At 38.0% G+C, this 17,565-nt stretch overlaps 2 protein-coding genes across 6 annotated transcripts; both read left to right on the top strand.

Annotated features, from left to right (window-relative positions):
- The first annotated feature begins 3,729 nt into the window (after window positions 1–3,729).
- Window positions 3,730–11,491, top strand: LOC112728558 (putative disease resistance RPP13-like protein 1). 5 transcript variants are annotated; one of them, XR_011869033.1, is made up of 5 exons: window positions 3,730–7,259; window positions 7,587–7,651; window positions 8,488–8,564; window positions 9,305–9,363; window positions 10,035–11,491. XR_011869033.1 is itself a non-coding variant. In XM_025778748.3 (2 exons), the coding sequence occupies exon 1, from the start codon at window positions 3,913–3,915 to the stop codon at window positions 7,252–7,254; it is 3,342 nt and encodes a 1,113-aa protein (XP_025634533.1). In that variant the 5' UTR covers window positions 3,733–3,912; the 3' UTR covers window positions 7,255–7,259; window positions 7,587–7,773. The 5 variants fall into 5 exon arrangements, 1 of the variants encoding a protein (XP_025634533.1); XR_011869034.1 differs by lacking the exon at window positions 8,488–8,564 and having other exon boundaries at window positions 3,733–7,259; XR_011869035.1 differs by lacking the exon at window positions 7,587–7,651 and having other exon boundaries at window positions 3,739–7,259; window positions 10,035–10,205.
- A 2,982-nt stretch (window positions 11,492–14,473) lies between these two features.
- Window positions 14,474–14,893, top strand: LOC114924937 (uncharacterized). The gene has a single exon (XM_029291136.1). It carries the CDS (start codon window positions 14,474–14,476, stop codon window positions 14,891–14,893), a length of 420 nt encoding a protein of 139 aa, XP_029146969.1.
- The last annotated feature ends 2,672 nt before the right edge of the window (window positions 14,894–17,565 follow it).

The raw sequence follows: 17,565 nt of genomic DNA, 5'->3' as shown, positions 1-17,565 counted from the left end.
ATGCCTATCCTATTGGCTGTGATATCACATTATCGGTTCAACTGTCAACCCGACACATTTCCATGGGTATGTTGCCTTTTGTCACGATATAAATGGGTACCTCCCATGGATATAGTGTCCGACTCACTCTTGTGAATCGAAAGGATGCGAGCGAGATACTTAGTCATAGACCTCACATTACCCAAGGATATAGTGTCCGGCACACTCTTACCACTTACATATCGCCTCTCAATCAGAACCAACCTCAAGTTATCAGTCTCATTAACCATACTCATTTCTCTCTAAGTCCCAGACTCGTTATAACCATCATTAGTCATTGATTTCACAAGTTATGATCAACTTTCAAGTTCTCAAAGTCATCACTAATATAGCACTTCACTCGTTCACCCACAACTTCAGAAACCAAAGTCTCCATATTCTAAACTCATACAAAAATTTACCAATTTAATTCACTAAATCATCTCTATTAGTCTTAGGGCCTAATTACTAAATAGTAACCTTAAACGATAATTAAAGAAGTTTAGAAAGTTAGAGAACCCTTGAAAAGTGAAGAAAACAATTTTTCAGCAAAACAAGGATCTCGCGTACGCGAACCTGTCCCACGTACGCACAAGTCGAAATGTGGGCGTCCACGTACGCGGCATCTTACTTGCGTACGCGAGTGTCCCAATTCAGATGAAAAGCCCGCGTTGCGTGTCAAATTTTCGCATACGCATGCCTTGAAAACACATGCTCGCGGATGCATGCTAGTGCTCGCGTACGCGAGGTATCCTAGACAGAGGAGAATGCTTGCGTCGCGTGCACAGGTTCACGTACGCTTGCTGTAACAGACGTAGAAAAATTTTAAAGCTGCAGAATTTTAGATTTTTGCACCGAACTTCAAACGCGTATAATTTTTTCGTTTTAAAATATTTTCCATTCGTTCTTCAAACGTCTTAAAGCTCTCGGACCCAACTTTCACTTAAACTAAGTTTCTAAAAAATGGGGGTCTAAAGGCCAAGTTATGCCTTGCCAAAGTTCGTTAAAAACAAGATTTTACACAAAATCATCAAAGTTCTCTAGTTCCCAAATTTTCAAAACTAAACCAATCAAAACCTACTCAATTTCATCAAAAATACTACCACACACTACAAATTACTATTTTATTGCACTTCAGTCATTTTCACACCTATTTCACTCAATCTTTCCACCTCTTTCCACCATAATTCAACAAAACCCACAACTTTCAAATCAAGATGTCAATATTAATAATTTTGCACAATTCAACTATTCATAAACCTCATTCATCATATATCATCTTCAATCCTCATAATTATCATTATTCAACCCCAATATCAATACTCAACATCATTCATTAACAATAACATCATAATCTCATCAAAATCATCGGACATCATCAATCCAACAATTATCAACAACCAATTCAATCCTATCCTAAGGTCCATTAGTCTATGTGTCATGAAACATTACATATTACATAGAAAAAACTGAAATCATACCTTAGCCGATTCTCAATATGCACAAATCACCAAAATCCACAACCAAGTTCAATGAGCTTTGCCTCCAAGTCAATCAACAAGCAACTCCAATCCACCAACTTCACTCCAATCACAAGAATTCAACCTATATATACATAATTTACCATAATTCAACCTAGAATTCCATATATACATAAAATCACAAGAGATTCGAATACACTCACCTTACTCAATGTTGATTGAGGCAAAACCCAATAGCAATCAAGTGCTAGATGGTACCTAAATATCCAAATCACAAAAAGCAGTCAACAACTATAGTCAAATTTTCGAAATTGTTGGGAAGAGAGAACTTGGCAAGAAAGAGTGAGTTTCTTACCACTTTGGTTAGATAGAACTAACGGACTCGGCAAGAGCTTAGCGTGACCGCAAACGAGACACGAATCAAAGCACCGTAGCTCAAGTTATGAGTGATTTAAGATGAATATGAATAGTAACCTCTCTTCTCTTCTCTCTTCTCCTTACCAGCTGCTAGGGTTGTGTTATGTTTGTGAATGAGGCTGAATTGGCTTCATTTAAGTGTTTATATATGTTGGGTTTGGGTTCAACTCGGACCCGATCCAACCTGTTAGCATTTTTGGCCCGTTTGGCCTAACTTTGGGTCAAAACTTTAGAATTATCGTCCGATTTTCAACTTTAATAATTTTCTTAAGTTTTTCTACAGTTTTTATTATGCTTATACAGTACTAGACAGACTTAAACTGGTACTGCCGGCTAATTTATCGGTACACGATTTTACTCAACATTTCGTAGAAAATTATATTTCCCAACTCGAAAAATTCTACTGAATTCAAATCTCACTTCAAAATTTTCTAATTCACATTACAAATTTTTGAACCTATTTTCGGGCAATTTAAATTATTATTTTACGTTAATTAATCAGTTAATGATTTTTTGTTCTTGTATTAGGTGCACATGCTCATCGCCATTGAGGCAAAATGGATGAAACCAAAATATACCATTTTCCATCAGTGCTAGCATCTTATACCCAACTCTTCCAACCTCTTTTTACTTCCTATCACCGACGTGCGTCAATATCAGACTTTCTAACTCGGACAAAGAATTTGCTCTCCGAGTGCGCAGCAGCGCATGATTCTCATACTCAAATATAATCCCAGTATCACTGTTTCTCATGTGACAGTTGGATATACCATCACAACAAAGAAACCACTACCACTAGACATTTTTAATAAATTAAAAAAAAGGAGAGATTTTTGTGGAGAATACCAACGATTTGAAGATCCTTTTATAGCTGATTGATTTTTGTCGTACTATATCTCATTTATAGTGTCAACGTTTTAAGTTAGCATGTATCTTGTTTACTCAGTAAACAAAATTAGATTCATTTATATTTTTTTTACAGTGTAAATGAGATATATGGAGTTCGTTCTTCCCCATGTAACACGTGTGTACACGTGATACGTAGACCTGAATTTGTACCTTATCTCGTTTACATTGGAAATGAGATACACCTATACTTATCTCCTTTTACAAAGTAAACGAGATAAAACATATTACGAAAATCGGTAAAAACTCTCAAAATTATGTTCTTTTTTTCTCACGGTATCTTCTAATTCGACAAGTCAAAGACTCATCCATCGCAATATTGAGCTTTATTTAAGAGTTTGTCGGTTACTGCATGCACAAAGTGAAATTCGTAATTTAAAAATTTTTTGTATTTATTTTACAAAAAAAAATCTATTTCTTTATCATTTATCTCCACCAGTTTGGGCCTTTAGTCCCAACACACCATTTTCTTTATAGAAGTTAATATAAGAGACTTCATTAATATTTGGGCCTTCAAATACCAAAAAAAAAAAGTATTTATTTGGTAATGTGTTACAATTTTTATTTCTTTTTCAATAATAATGAACAAGACTTGTAGAAACCAAGTCCAAAAAAAAAAGATTTGTGGAAACTAATTGTATGTTGAAATAATATTATCGAAAAGGAAAATACTATTTGTAAGTTAAAATTAATCATTAAAATCAGCTACCAATATATTTGTGTATAAATATATATAATTTAATTTATTTTCAATGTGTATTTATATTTTAATATGTATTTTAGGTGTACACGTAACATAACACTGTTGAAAATAAAATGAAAAGGTGAAAATTTTCACCGATGGTAATTCCGTAATTGTCATCTGACATCGTCATCTTTATTAAAAGCCAATGATTTTGTCCGAAGAGGCGAAGACCATAAAGCTCATCAGTCATCAGGTAAATTTTAGTCACCACAGATATCAAACACTTCCCTTAGCTCCTGTTTGAGAAAACCCAGAGACTACATTGCAAACTGTGAACCCTTCTTCCCTCATCCTTCATCTTTCTTTCTTTGTTGTGATCTCATCCGCTGCACTTGAGATCCAATCATGGCTTCAAAACTTTATGGTGGAGCTTATCTCACTTGCTTTGTTGATGCTATTTTGGATAAGCTTTCTCCAATACTTGAAGAAGACGACTCATTCCTGGAAAGGAACATCTTGCTTCGAAGGTTGGAGAAAAGTCTGTATGAGGCTGGACCTGTTCTTGACGATGCTGAGCAGAAGCAGTTCACTGACAAGAAAGTGAAGAAGTGGCTTGTTGATCTCCAAGATGCTCTCTATAAGGCTGATGATTTGGTCGATGAGCTCTCCACTAAGGCTGCCATCGCCACCACTCTAAGAGATCCAGGTATCTCTTCTTCCTGTTCTTCTCTTGTTGATTCATATATTGAAGATAGTGGTGACATGGAAAAAATAGTTGGTACACTAGAGTCTGTTGTAGCAAAGAAAAATCATCATCGTCTGAAAGAGTGCACCAAGGTGGACATGTCATCATGGAGAACTCCATCGACATCTCTCGTTGTAAGTTCTGACATATTTGGTCGGGACGAAGACAAGGAGAAGATAATCAAATTGCTGTTAGATGATACTCGTCATGCTGAATCACCTGTGACTGTGATCCCCATTGTGGGTATGGGCGGAATAGGAAAAACTACTTTGGCTCAATTGGTTTACAATGATGACCAAGTGCAGCAAAAGTTTAATGTTAAAGCATGGGTTTGTGTTGGAGAAGATTTTAATGTTCTTCGGTTGACAAAGACTGTAATAGAGGAAGTAACTTCTAAGTCTTGTGAACTGAATGGCTTAAATTCTGTTCAACAACGTTTGAGGAATGAGGTAACAGGGAAAAGGTTTTTGGTTGTTCTGGATGACATGTGGACCAATCATTATGATGATTGGAAAACTTTTCTAGGCCCCTTCCAATTTGGAAGTCAGGGAGGAAAGATTCTTGTAACAACCCGCATTGATGCTGTTGCTTCTATGGTGAAAACAATTCCAGCTCACAATTTGAGTTTGTTGGATGATGAACAATGCTGGTCGGTGTTTGCAAATCATGCATTTTTTCCCACTGAATCCCGAGATCGTTTGGCTTTGGAAAAAGTTGGTAGAAAAATTGTTGATAAGTGCAAAGGACTGCCTTTGGCTGCTCAATCACTTGGGGGCTTGCTAAGAACCAAGGATAACATAGCGGATTGGAAAGATGTTTTGATGAGTGAGATTTGGGAGTTTTCTGAAGATGAGTGTAGGATTCTTCCTGCATTAAGAATCAGCTATCACTACCTCCCCTCATATTTAAAACGTTGCTTTGTTTATTGTTCTCTATATCCAAAGGACTACGAATTTGACAAAGATGAATTAGTGCTATTATGGATGGCAGAAGATCTTTTGCAACAACCAAAGAGTGGAAGCATTTTAGAAGAAGTTGGATATAAATACTTCAATGATTTAGCTGCACGATCATTCTTTCAACCTTCAAAGAATGGTTATAAATATTCATTTGTGATGCACGATCTCATGCATGATCTAGCGACATTTTATGGTGAAAAGTTCTTTGTTAGAATCTCTGAACACGAGAATGTAGTCCAACATGATACGAAAACTCGTCATTTGTCATATGATGTCAACGACAATAATTCAGTCCCGAAGATGTTGGAAGCATGTGAGAGTTCAAGTCATGTGAGGACCCTGTTTCAAATCAAGGCAGATTTATACGGTGAACACAAAGAGGGAATTGATCCTTGTGGCTTACTAGCACAGTTGAAGCGCCTACGTGTTTTGTCATTTACATCATTTAAAATTGATATGTTGCCTGATTCAATTGGTGAATTGATCTACTTGCGTTATTTGAATCTCTCTGCCACACTTGTCGAGACATTGCCCAAGTCCTTGAATAATTTGTACAATTTACAAACATTGAAGTTGGAAAACTGTAGAAAACTTAAAAAGCTTCCTAGCAAGATGCAAAATCTTGTGAATTTGCGTCATCTTGATTTTTCCGGCACTGATTTGGAAGAGATGCCAAAAAAGATGAGCAAATTAAAAGATTTGCAATTTTTAAGTTGCTATATTGCGGGCGAACATGAAGAGAATGGGATTGGAGAATTGGGAGAGCTAGCACATCTTCATGGCTCATTTTGTATTGAGAAACTAGAGAATGTTAAGAATAGTGGTGAAGCATCGAATGCAAGGATGGATGAAAAAATACACCTGAATGATATAGATTTGACCTGGTCATCATTTGAAGAAAGTGAGGTTTGTGATTCCCAAAGTGAAAAAGATGTACTTGACAAATTACGTCCTCACAAAGACTTGAAGAAGCTATCCATCTGGCATTACAGAGGTACGATGTTTCCGGATTGGGTAGGGCAGTCTTCGTACCACAAGATGACTGAGTTGCAGCTAATTGGATGCAGGAATTGTTGGGTGGTTCCTTCACTTGGACAGTTACCCTCTCTGGAGAGGCTGGTCATTGCAGGGTTCGAGAAGGTGAAGAAGATTGGTGGGTCATTCTATAAGGGTGATGGAACTCATCAGCATCAGGAGACACCCTTCCGATCCCTCAAATATCTGAGTATTGAAAAACTGCCTTGCTGGGAGGAATGGGAGTCATATGAATGTGATGATGATGATGATGCACCATTTCCGAAACTTGAGACACTTGAGATATGGGATTGTCCTAAGTTAAAAGGAGATTTGCCCACTTTCCTTCCGTCTTTGAAACGACTCCACATTAGAAGATGCGAGGAGCTTGGTTGTTATCTGCCAAGAGCTCCCATCCTACGCGAATTAACAATATATGGCACACAGGAAGCAAGAATGCGGGACCTACCACTTTCCATGTTGAAGACACTATGGGTTAATGGAGAGCAGCAGGTGGAGTATGTGTTTGAGGCCATGACCCACACCCAACCAACCTCTCTCAGTTATTTAGGAATCTCAGAGTGCTCATCAGCCATATCATTTCCAGTGGATTCTTTGCCCCCTTCATTGAAAGAGCTATCAATCGAGGATTGCAAGAATGTAGAATTCCCAATACAACACCAACAACATCACTCACTAACGAGTCTTAGAATAGACAACAGCTGTGATTCGCTTACATCCTTCGCATTGCCAGCGTTCCCAAATCTCAAGTATCTCAGAATCGCAAGACGTGAAAAGTTGACATCTCTGGAGGTGTCACAGTCCCTCCGAGAATTATGGATTGTAGAGTGCCCTAAGCTGGAGAACATAATAAGGCTGCCTGCCTCTTTAAGGGAACTCAAAATCAGAGAATGTCCGTTGTTGGGTGAAGGCATAGAGAGGAAGGACCCCCACATTTGGCCATCCATTTCCCACATCCCCTGCATTCTTGTTGATCGCAAATGGATTCGCAATGACTCAGCATTTTAAAACAGGTAACTCTTTTGCTATCTCTCTATATCCCAAACCCACTTCATCTTCTCCAACATCATATTCATTCTCTCCTACATAATCTTACTTTTATTTCAATAATTTATCCTACTCTTTTTTTAGGTAAATACAAAACCCAATCCTCTCTTTTAACACTCTTAATCACCACTCTACTCAATGCCTACTTTCCCCAACATTTAGTATCACAAAACTGTTAACTTTTTTTAGGATACAATCTCATTTTGGAATCCCCCCCCCTCCCCCTCCCTTTCCCCATTTAACCGTTCTACCCTTTTTTTTTTATTATTTCTTCTTTCTTTCTTCATGTATAGGAACATATATTGATTCTTCTGGGACTTGTCAATTTATTGCATTTGGGTGCTGCGCCTCCAATCTTGTAAGGATGAGTATCTATTTGGATTTAAAGTAACGTTTGCTTTATTCTGTTGAAGGATTCCTCGAGAATTCATTGCCATTAAAGTACAATCTTAACATTAAAAATGCTCTTATCATTCTATACTCTTCAAAGTCTCATGTTTCAAATCTGCATTAAACAAACATAGGAAATCTTTGGGCATGCTTAAATAAAGATCTTGTAGAATAATTGAGTTATTCGTTTCAATTTTCTTAATGCAGATGATCTTAAAAGTTTTCTATGTACTAATTCTGTAGTAACCCAAAAAAAAAAAAAAAAAAAAAAAAGAGAGAGAGGGGAGTGGCACGTGAAAAGCACGTGACCCACTTTAACTCCCCTTATTTCCGTCAGGAAGGCTCTCGAAGCCCTTCCCCTCCCTTTCTCAATCTCATCTCTTTTCTTCCTCATCTCTTTTATCTTCCCTTCTCATTCAACTCTTCTATCTTCTCATTTCTTCTTGCAATTACACACTATTATCAAACTCATCTTCATCATCTTACCTTCCTTTCTTTTTCTACTCTATTTCTATTTATTCAAAATTTCATTTTCTCAAAACCCCAAACCATGGAATGTCAACTTAATGAGTGAAAGAAGCATTCAACTTTGAGTTCCAATTATTATTGAGGCTTCAAGGTAACTCTTTGACTCAATAATTAGCCATATCCACAATTTTTGTCATCTCTATATTTATGGGTATGTATAAATCCGAATTAGGGTTATTAGGATTAGAAAATTTAGGGCTTTTGGTCAAGATGAGTAAGATTATGTTAATTGACAATGTTAGTAGCTCACAAATATCATTATTGTCATATTTCTAGAGTTGTAGAATTATTGGACATCATTTGGTAGCTCGTTGGCGCGCTCAGAGTTGTTTCTGGTTCTTTGGAATCAAGTTGTGAGTGGATATTATATCTATAATTGTTTTTAAATATATTATTATCAATATCTATGTTGAATCATTAATTTTGGAGTTTGAAAATATTTTATTATTGTGATTTCTGAATTTTTTGAAAATAAATATTGATTTGTGAAACTTACAATTATATAAAAATACACACGAGATGATATTTATATATTTTGTAAAGTATAAATGTTTTCTTATTTGACCTTATGTAAATTTTAATTAAATTTTAGTATGCAATCCTATATATATTGATTTGCTATGGAATTTAGTAGTATGTTATAAGCACTAGATATTTTTATAAGTGATTTGGTTTGGATTGGTTTGGGAGACTCTGACTAGAAAACCGTAGTTAACGGCGGTTATGACGTTAACCTAGATGCATCTGGCTCAGACCTCAGCTAGCAGGGGCGTTGCTAGCCTAACGTGTAGGCCACACGTTGGATCTGTTATACCGTACGGGCACACTAGAGGAAAGGGCTACCCTTAGAGGTGGAGCCGCCCTAGATGTGTAATATTTGATTTGATTTGACTTATGGAATGAGAACTCCCATTTCAGTTCATCCGCTTAACTATTTATCTAATGTTTGTATAATTAATTAATATGAATTTCTCATCTCTGAAAAGAAATATAATTTTCAAGGTAAACTCTGGATTGTCTCGTGTGGGTTATAGATGTAATGTTTGCTCACTGAGTTGCAAAACTCACCCTATTATATTCCCATATTTTTCAGATACAGGAGTCATTTCAGGTTCCATTCCACCAGCCCCTCAGTAGATCTTAGTCATTTTGGTGAGCCCTTCTTCTTTCCCAGGGCTAAGTAATTATGTAATGGAACATTTGCTCAAAATCTAGATTATGTCAATGCTCCATATGTCACAGGCAGGATCCTCGTGTGGGTTATGTTATTTTGAATCTTGAACTGTTTAGGTAGTGATTTTGATTTGGTTATGTAAGACTTATAGTTTTAACTATATACTCTAATTATCAACTTGATATATATAGATGATGCGTATTTTGGATATATTTGGTTGTGGATATAATTTGGAGTATGTTGTTGTTGTTGTCTTGGAAATGGAGGTTTATTATTAATACAGGGAGTTAATATTTATGTTGGTAAGGTCCTAGAAACAGAGGAGATTCTGTTCGTTTTTTTCTGAAAATTTGGTCGTTTGGCTTACTGAGGGACTTGTCCCTTGAGCGCCAGTCATGGCTTGGTTCGGGTCATGACAAAGTGGTATCAGAGCCTGGTTTTCCTGTGTAATATGGAGCAAGTGTTCTTTAGTAAGATCACAATTGTGCAAATGGAAGCCGGCCCATTTTCATAAAGTGTGATTTTACTAGAGGCCTATAGGAAGTTGTCCTCAATCTTTTGGTCTCATAATTCTTTCTGTCTGTCCTATTATCTTCGAACTCCATATATATATGTCGTTGGTGATTCAATCGCTCTACTTACTCGATAGGTGGAAGATGCCACCTAAGAAAAGACGTGGTGGAACTGTTGGTGCTCCTGATACTGCTGAATCCAATAGGGCAGTTTCTCCGCCACTTGGAGCGCTTCGACAAAGGCCAAGGAGCCAAAGGATAGCTGATAGGCGCGCAGGAGAGATACCCCGCGAGAGAGTTCAAGAGAACCCCGCAGTAAGAGAGGCTCAACCGGATTTAGCAGTTGAATTGAGGGGAATGAATCAAACTCTTAATGCGGTGTTACAGGTTCTAACAAATCAAAATAGGGATGAAGCGAGACTTTCTAATGCGCCAAATCCTCAGCCTCATAGGGTTCATCAATTGTTTGGGGATCAAGAGCCGCCAATTGAAAAGTATTTGAAGTTGAATTCGTCCACTTTCAATGGAGATTCATTGGATGAAGATCCACAACAATATCTAGAGGATGCAAAGAAAGCTATTCGAGCTCTCAAGTGCACCAAAGAATGGGCTGTTGAGTTAGTATCCTACAACTTGCGTGGTTCAGCAAGGTATTGGTATGAGTCTCTTCTTGAGAGCAAAGAAGCAGCTGGACTTCCTCCTCCTTCTTGGGAAGAGTTTATTGAAGAGTTTCTTACTCGATTTTATCCAGCTAACAAGCAAGCAGAAGATGCAATTGCCTTTGAAAGATTAAGGCAAGAGAATATGACAGTGACTGAGTATGCTAAGGAGTTTACTAGACTTTCTAAGAGTGCTCCGTACTTGGTGAATTCAGAAGAGATGAAAGTTCGTCGTTTCGTTCGTGGATTGGCAGAACCTATGTTCACTACTCTTATGCCTGAAGTCGGACGCATGTCTTTTAAGGATGTCCTAAACTCTGCCTATGGAATTGAAGCTGGAATAGCGGAGAGAAATGCTTTTAAGGATGTTGGTAAGAAGCCCAAGATGAAGGGACAATTTTCTGGTGGATCTAGTTTAGGAGGATTTCAGTCTCATCATGTTCAAACTAACCAGCAAGGTTATTCGGGGTATCGAGCTCGTCCTCAAGCATCTTTTGGTGGGGTTGCTTCTTCTGGATCTGCTCCCATGAGTGTTTCGAATCCCAGACCTTTTGTTAAGAGCACCTCTCAATCTAGTGCACAGGGTTCAAATCAGACAAGGCCAGCTCAGCCCTATTGTCTTCAGTGTGGGAGTTACCATTCCGGTATATGTTTCAAGGCTACTGGTGCATATTTTGGTTGTGGTCAATCTGGTCATCTTAGGAGGGATTGTCCAAATCCTAGAGGAGGCTTTGCTCCAGGTATTGCACATCCTACAACACCAATGCCATCATCTTCAGCTATGTCTATTGGAAATTCTTCTGGTCCTAGTGGCAGAGGAGCAGGTGGCAGGGGTCAGACTTATGACAGAGGAGGGAGCCAAAGAGGAAGAGGTCAGGCACGTGTGTATGCCTTAACACGTCAAGATGCTCAAGCTTCTCATGCTGTGGTGGCAGGTACTTTACAAGTTTGTTCTTTAGATGCTCGAGTGTTATTTGATACGGGTTCTCATTATTCATATGTATCTCCACATCTTGCATCTCGTTTCGATAAACAACCTGAACTGTTATCCCACCCATTTCATGTTGGCACTCCGCTTGGAGTCTCCACGATGGTTCGAGTCGTATTTCGGTCTTGTGTTGTTAGAATTAATACCGTTGAAACCTTAGCTGATTTGATCCTTTTAGAACCAATGGAAGATATTGATGTCATCTTAGGCATGGATTGGTTAGCAGCTTGTCATGCTGATGTGGGCTGTTACTCCAAAACTGTGAAGTTTGACATACCGGGTATCTCACCTTTTGTTTTTAAGGGTGATGACTGTCCCACTTTAGCTAGCATCATCTCATCTATGAGTGTTATGAAATTGATGGATAAGGGAAACCAAGGATTTCTGGCAGTTGTTAGAGATGTTAATGCCGAAGTGCCTAGTCTTGATCAGGTTCCTATTGTTAGAGAATTCCCTGACGTGTTCCCTGATGAGCTACCGGGGATGCCGCCTGACCGTGAAGTTGAGTTTTCTATAGAATTGGCTCCGGGAGTCCAACCTGTGTCCATTCCTCCCTATCGTATGGCTCCAACTGAGTTACGAGAATTAAAAGTTCAATTGGAAGATATGCTAGAGAAAGGATTCATTCGTCCTAGCACTTCTCCGTGGGGAGCTCCTGTTCTATTCGTAAAGAAGAAGGATGGAACGATGCGACTATGTGTGGATTATCGTCAGCTCAATAAGATAACTGTTCGCAACAAGTATCCATTGCCAAGGATTGATGATTTGTTTGATCAACTTCAAGGAGCTACCTGTTTCTCAAAAATCGACCTGCGTTCAGGGTACCATCAATTGAAGATAAAAGAGGAAGACATTCCAAAAACTGCTTTTCGTACTCGCTATGGGCACTATGAGTTCTTAGTAATGTCCTTTGGTCTGACGAATGCGCCTGCAGCTTTCATGGACTTAATGAATCGAGTCTTCAAACATTTCTTAGATCGCTTTGTTATCGTCTTCATCGATGATATCTTGGTGTATTCAAAAAGTGCTACGGAGCATGAGTATCATTTGAGGATTGTGTTACAAACCTTAAGAGATCACAAGCTCTATGCTAAGTTTTCTAAATGTGAGTTTTGGCTTGATCAAGTGACATTCTTGGGGCATGTGGTATCAAAAGATAGAATCATGGTGGATCCAAAGAAGGTTGAAGCCGTTCAGAAGTGGCCAAGGCCTACTACACTGACAGAAATTCGTAACTTTCTAGGGTTAGCCGGCTACTATCGGCGATTCATCAAGGACTTCTCGAGAATTTCTGCACCATTAACCAAGTTAACTCAGAAGAATGTAAAGTTTCAATGGTCAGAAGCTTGTGAGGAAAGTTTCCAGACACTTAAGGCTTGTCTAACCTCAGCACCAGTTCTTGTTTTACCTTCTGGGTCTGGGGGATTCTCAGTCTTTTGCGATGCATCTCGGATAGGACTTGGTTGTGTATTAATGCAGCATGGCCGCGTTATTGCCTATGCCTCGCGACAACTCAAGAAGCATGAGCAGAATTATCCAACTCATGACCTGGAGATGGCAGCGGTCGTCTTTGCTTTAAAGATTTGGAGACATTACCTTTATGGTGAGACCTGTGAGATCTATACGGATCACAAGAGTTTGAAGTATATATTCCAACAAAAGGATTTAAATTTAAGGCAACGGAGAAGGATGGAGTTGCTAAAAGATTATGATTGTACCATTTTGTATCATCCTGGAAAGGCAAATGTTGTAGCAGATGCCCTCAGTAGGAAATCTATGGGTAGCTTGGCCCATATCACTCTTGGAAGGAGACCAATTGTTGAAGAAGTCCATCAATTGGAGGCCAGTGGAATTCAATTTGATCTTGGAGAATCAGGAGTTTTCTTAGCACATGTTCGAACCCAATCTTCCCTGATAGAACAGATCAAGGTTGCACAAAGTGATGATCCGAAACTAAGAAAGCTTATGGAAGATGTTCGCAATGGGAGGAACTCAGACTTTTCTCTTGATCAAGATGTTTTGCGTTGTGGTCAACGCTTATGTGTGCCAGATAACCCCGACTTGAAGAAAGCTATTTTGGAGGAGGCTCACAATTCTAAGTATACCGTTCATCCAGGCTCCAATAAGATGTATCAAGATTTGAAACAATTGTTTTGGTGGGAAGGCATGAAGAAAGACATAGGAGTTTTTGTTTCTCATTGCTTAACTTGCCAACAAGTTAAAGCTGAACATCAAAGACCTGCTGGGTTATTACAACAGATTGAGATACCTGAATGGAAGTGGGAAAGGATTACAATGGATTTTGTAACAGGTTTACCTCGTAGTTTTAAAGGTTTTGATTCAATTTGGGTAATTGTAGATAGAATGACGAAGTCAGCTCACTTTCTTCCGGTGAAAACAACTTTCAGTGCAGCTCGGTATGCTCAACTTTATGTTGATGAGATAGTTAAGCTACATGGAATTCCAGTGTCCATTATTTCAGATCGCGGGCCCCAGTTCACCTCTCATTTTTGGAAATTTTTTCAAAAAGCGTTAGGAACTCGTCTAGATCTTAGCACAGCTTTTCACCCTCAAACCGATGGGCAATCAGAGAGGACAATCCAGATATTGGAAGACATGTTAAGGTGTTGTGTTCTAGATTTTGGTGGGAATTGGGACAGCTATCTACCTTTGATCGAGTTCTCTTATAATAATAGTTATCAAGCCAGCATTCAAATGGCACCATTTGAGGCTCTTTATGGGAGAAGATGCAGGTCACCTATTGGGTGGTTTGAGGTTGGTGAGGTTAAGCTTTTGGGGCCAAATTTGGTACAAGATGCAGTTGAGAAGGTTCGCATAATAATAGAACGTTTATTAGCAGCTCAGAGTAGACAGAAGGCATAACTTAGAGTTTTCAGTGGGTGATCAGGTATTTCTGAGAGTGTCGCCTATGAAGGGAGTGATGATGTTTGGGAAAAGAGGCAAGCTTAGTCCTCGATACATTGGTCCATTTGAGATATTGGACAGAATAGGTGCAGTTACTTACCGCTTGGCATTGCCGCCTGAGTTGTCTATGATTCATCCAGTCTTTCATGTATCAATGTTGCGCAAATACCTTCCCGACCCATCTCATGTGCTTGCACCACAAGCCATAGAGTTAAACGAAGATTTATCATTTGAAGAGAAACCGGTGGCTATAATAGATCGCCAAGTAAAGAAACTACGTTCTAAAGAGATAGCATCTGTGAAAGTTGTTTGGAAGAATCATCCGGTAGAAGAAGCAACTTGGGAAGTGAAGGACGCTATGCACGACAAATATCCGTATTTGTTTGAGTCTAAAGGTAGCTGTCACACTTATCACCATATATGAATTCGAAATTCGGGGACCGAATTTATTAAGGAGGAGAGAATGTAGTAACCCAAAAAAAAAAAAAAAAAAAAAAAAAGAGAGAGAGGGGAGTGGCACGTGAAAAGCACGTGACCCACTTTAACTCCCCTTATTTCCGTCAGGAAGGCTCTCGAGGCCCTTCCCCTCCCTTTCTCAATCTCATCTCTTTTCTTCCTCATCTCTTTTATCTTCCCTTCTCATTCAACTCTTCTATCTTCTCATTTCTTCTTGCAATTACACACTATTATCAAACTCATCTTCATCATCTTACCTTCCTTTCTTTTTCTACTCTATTTCTATTTATTCAAAATTTCATTTTCTCAAAACCCCAAACCATGGAATGTCAACTTAATGAGTGAAAGAAGCATTCAACTTTGAGTTCCAATTATTATTGAGGCTTCAAGGTAACTCTTTGACTCAATAATTAGCCATATCCACAATTTTTGTCATCTCTATATTTATGGGTATGTATAAATCCGAATTAGGGTTATTAGGATTAGAAAATTTGGGGCTTTTGGTCAAGATGAGTAAGATTATGTTAATTGACAATGTTAGTAGCTCACAAATATCATTATTGTCATATTTCTAGAGTTGTAGAATTATTGGACATCATTTGGTAGCTCGTTGGCGCGCTCAGAGTTGTTTCTGGTTCTTTGGAATCAAGTTGTGAGTGGATATTATATCTATAATTGTTTTTAAATATATTATTATCAATATCTATGTTGAATCATTAATTTTGGAGTTTGAAAATATTTTATTATTGTGATTTCTGAATTTTTTGAAAATAAATATTGATTTGTGAAACTTACAATTATATAAAAATACACACGAGATGATATTTATATATTTTGTAAAGTATAAATGTTTTCTTATTTGACCTTATGTAAATTTTAATTAAATTTTAGTATGCAATCCTATATATATTGATTTGCTATGGAATTTAGTAGTATGTTATAAGCACTAGATATTTTTATAAGTGATTTGGTTTGGATTGGTTTGGGAGACTCTGACTAGAAAACCGTAGTTAACGGCGGTTATGACGTTAACCTAGATGCATCTGGCTCAGACCTCAGCTAGCAGGGGCGTTGCTAGCCTAACGTGTAGGCCACACGTTGGATCTGTTATACCGTACGGGCACACTAGAGGAAAGGGCTACCCTTAGAGGTGGAGCCGCCCTAGATGTGTAATATTTGATTTGATTTGACTTCTGGAATGAGAACTCCCATTTCAGTTCATCCGCTTAACTATTTATCTAATGTTTGTATAATTAATTAATATGAATTTCTCATCTCTGAAAAGAAATATAATTTTCAAGGTAAACTCTGGATTGTCTCGTGTGGGTTATAGATGTAATGTTTGCTCACTGAGTTGCAAAACTCACCCTATTATATTCCCATATTTTTCAGATACAGGAGTCATTTCAGGTTCCATTCCACCAGCCCCTCAGTAGATCTTAGTCATTTTGGTGAGCCCTTCTTCTTTCCCAGGGCTAAGTAATTATGTAATGGAACATTTGCTCAAAATTTAGATTATGTCAATGCTCCATATGTCACAGGCAGGATCCTCGTGTGGGTTATGTTATTTTGAATCTTGAACTGTTTAGGTAGTGATTTTGATTTGGTTATGTAAGACTTATAGTTTTAACTATATACTCTAATTATCAACTTGATATATATAGATGATGCGTATTTTGGATATATTTGGTTGTGGATATAATTTGGAGTATGTTGTTGTTGTTGTCTTGGAAATGGAGGTTTATTATTAATACAGGGAGTTAATATTTATGTTGGTAAGGTCCTAGAAACAGAGGAGATTCTGTTCGTTTTTTTCTGAAAATTTGGTCGTTTGGCTTACTGAGGGACTTGTCCCTTGAGCGCCAGTCATGGCTTGGTTCGGGTCATGACAAATTCTTTGCTGGTTGAGTACATGGACAAGGAGCTATGTATATACTTGAACTTTGTTGTCTCAGGCAGGAACTTCAAGCTGGAGTGGACCGCTCTTAGAGTGGTATAATCCTGCACTGCATTACTCTTGTGACTGTTTTCTTGTACAATATACTTTCTCATGCACCTTTTTATAACCATTGTGAATAAGGGTTTTGCTTTTCCTACATTGAAGTATGTACAAGATAATCATCATGCCCATGGTACGGCCTATTTTACTGTGATCATAATAAAAAAAGCACAAGCATTAAATTTATCTCGTGTCTTTTTTCCAATTTTCCACAAAATTCTTAGATTGTTGCTTTTTTACCCTTTTTTTTTTACCCTACTTGAGAGCATGGTAAAACTTGGTTATTTGGAGCAAATAATGTTGAAAGCAAGGTTGAGTGGCTGGTATGGTGATCTCAAAACAGTATTCCTCTAAAGGAAGAAATGAATTCTGAGGCATGTCTTTTGAGTAAGTTTTGAATAGTATTATGTGGCTATTACTGTTAGGGGATTTTGGCCATAATGCTATATATAAACTACATACAACATAGAATGTTTATTAGGAGGTTATAATTTTGTTAATTCAAGGATAAACCCTTGAGAATGATGAAATCTTCTACTTTCAACTTTTGCCTTTGTCATTAATGGTTTTTCTTCTTTTTATTGTTTTCTGTCAGCTACTTTTGCACCACCCCTTGACTCACCCAAATCTAAGGCCTTTAT

Source organism: Arachis hypogaea, chromosome 12 (genome assembly GCF_003086295.3).
Source record: "Arachis hypogaea cultivar Tifrunner chromosome 12, arahy.Tifrunner.gnm2.J5K5, whole genome shotgun sequence".
NCBI lineage: Eukaryota > Viridiplantae > Streptophyta > Magnoliopsida > Fabales > Fabaceae > Arachis > Arachis hypogaea.
Note: the sequence above shows the minus strand (reverse complement) of the source record. Positions and strands in the feature narration are given on the sequence as shown.

Bases quoted from the DNA above. Each gene is read 5' to 3' on its own strand.
- LOC112728558 (XM_025778748.3), top strand. From the start codon at position 3,913: ATGGCTTCAAAACTTTATGGTGGAGCTTATCTCACTTGCTTTGTTGAT.
- LOC114924937 (XM_029291136.1), top strand. From the start codon at position 14,474: ATGAAGGGAGTGATGATGTTTGGGAAAAGAGGCAAGCTTAGTCCTCGA.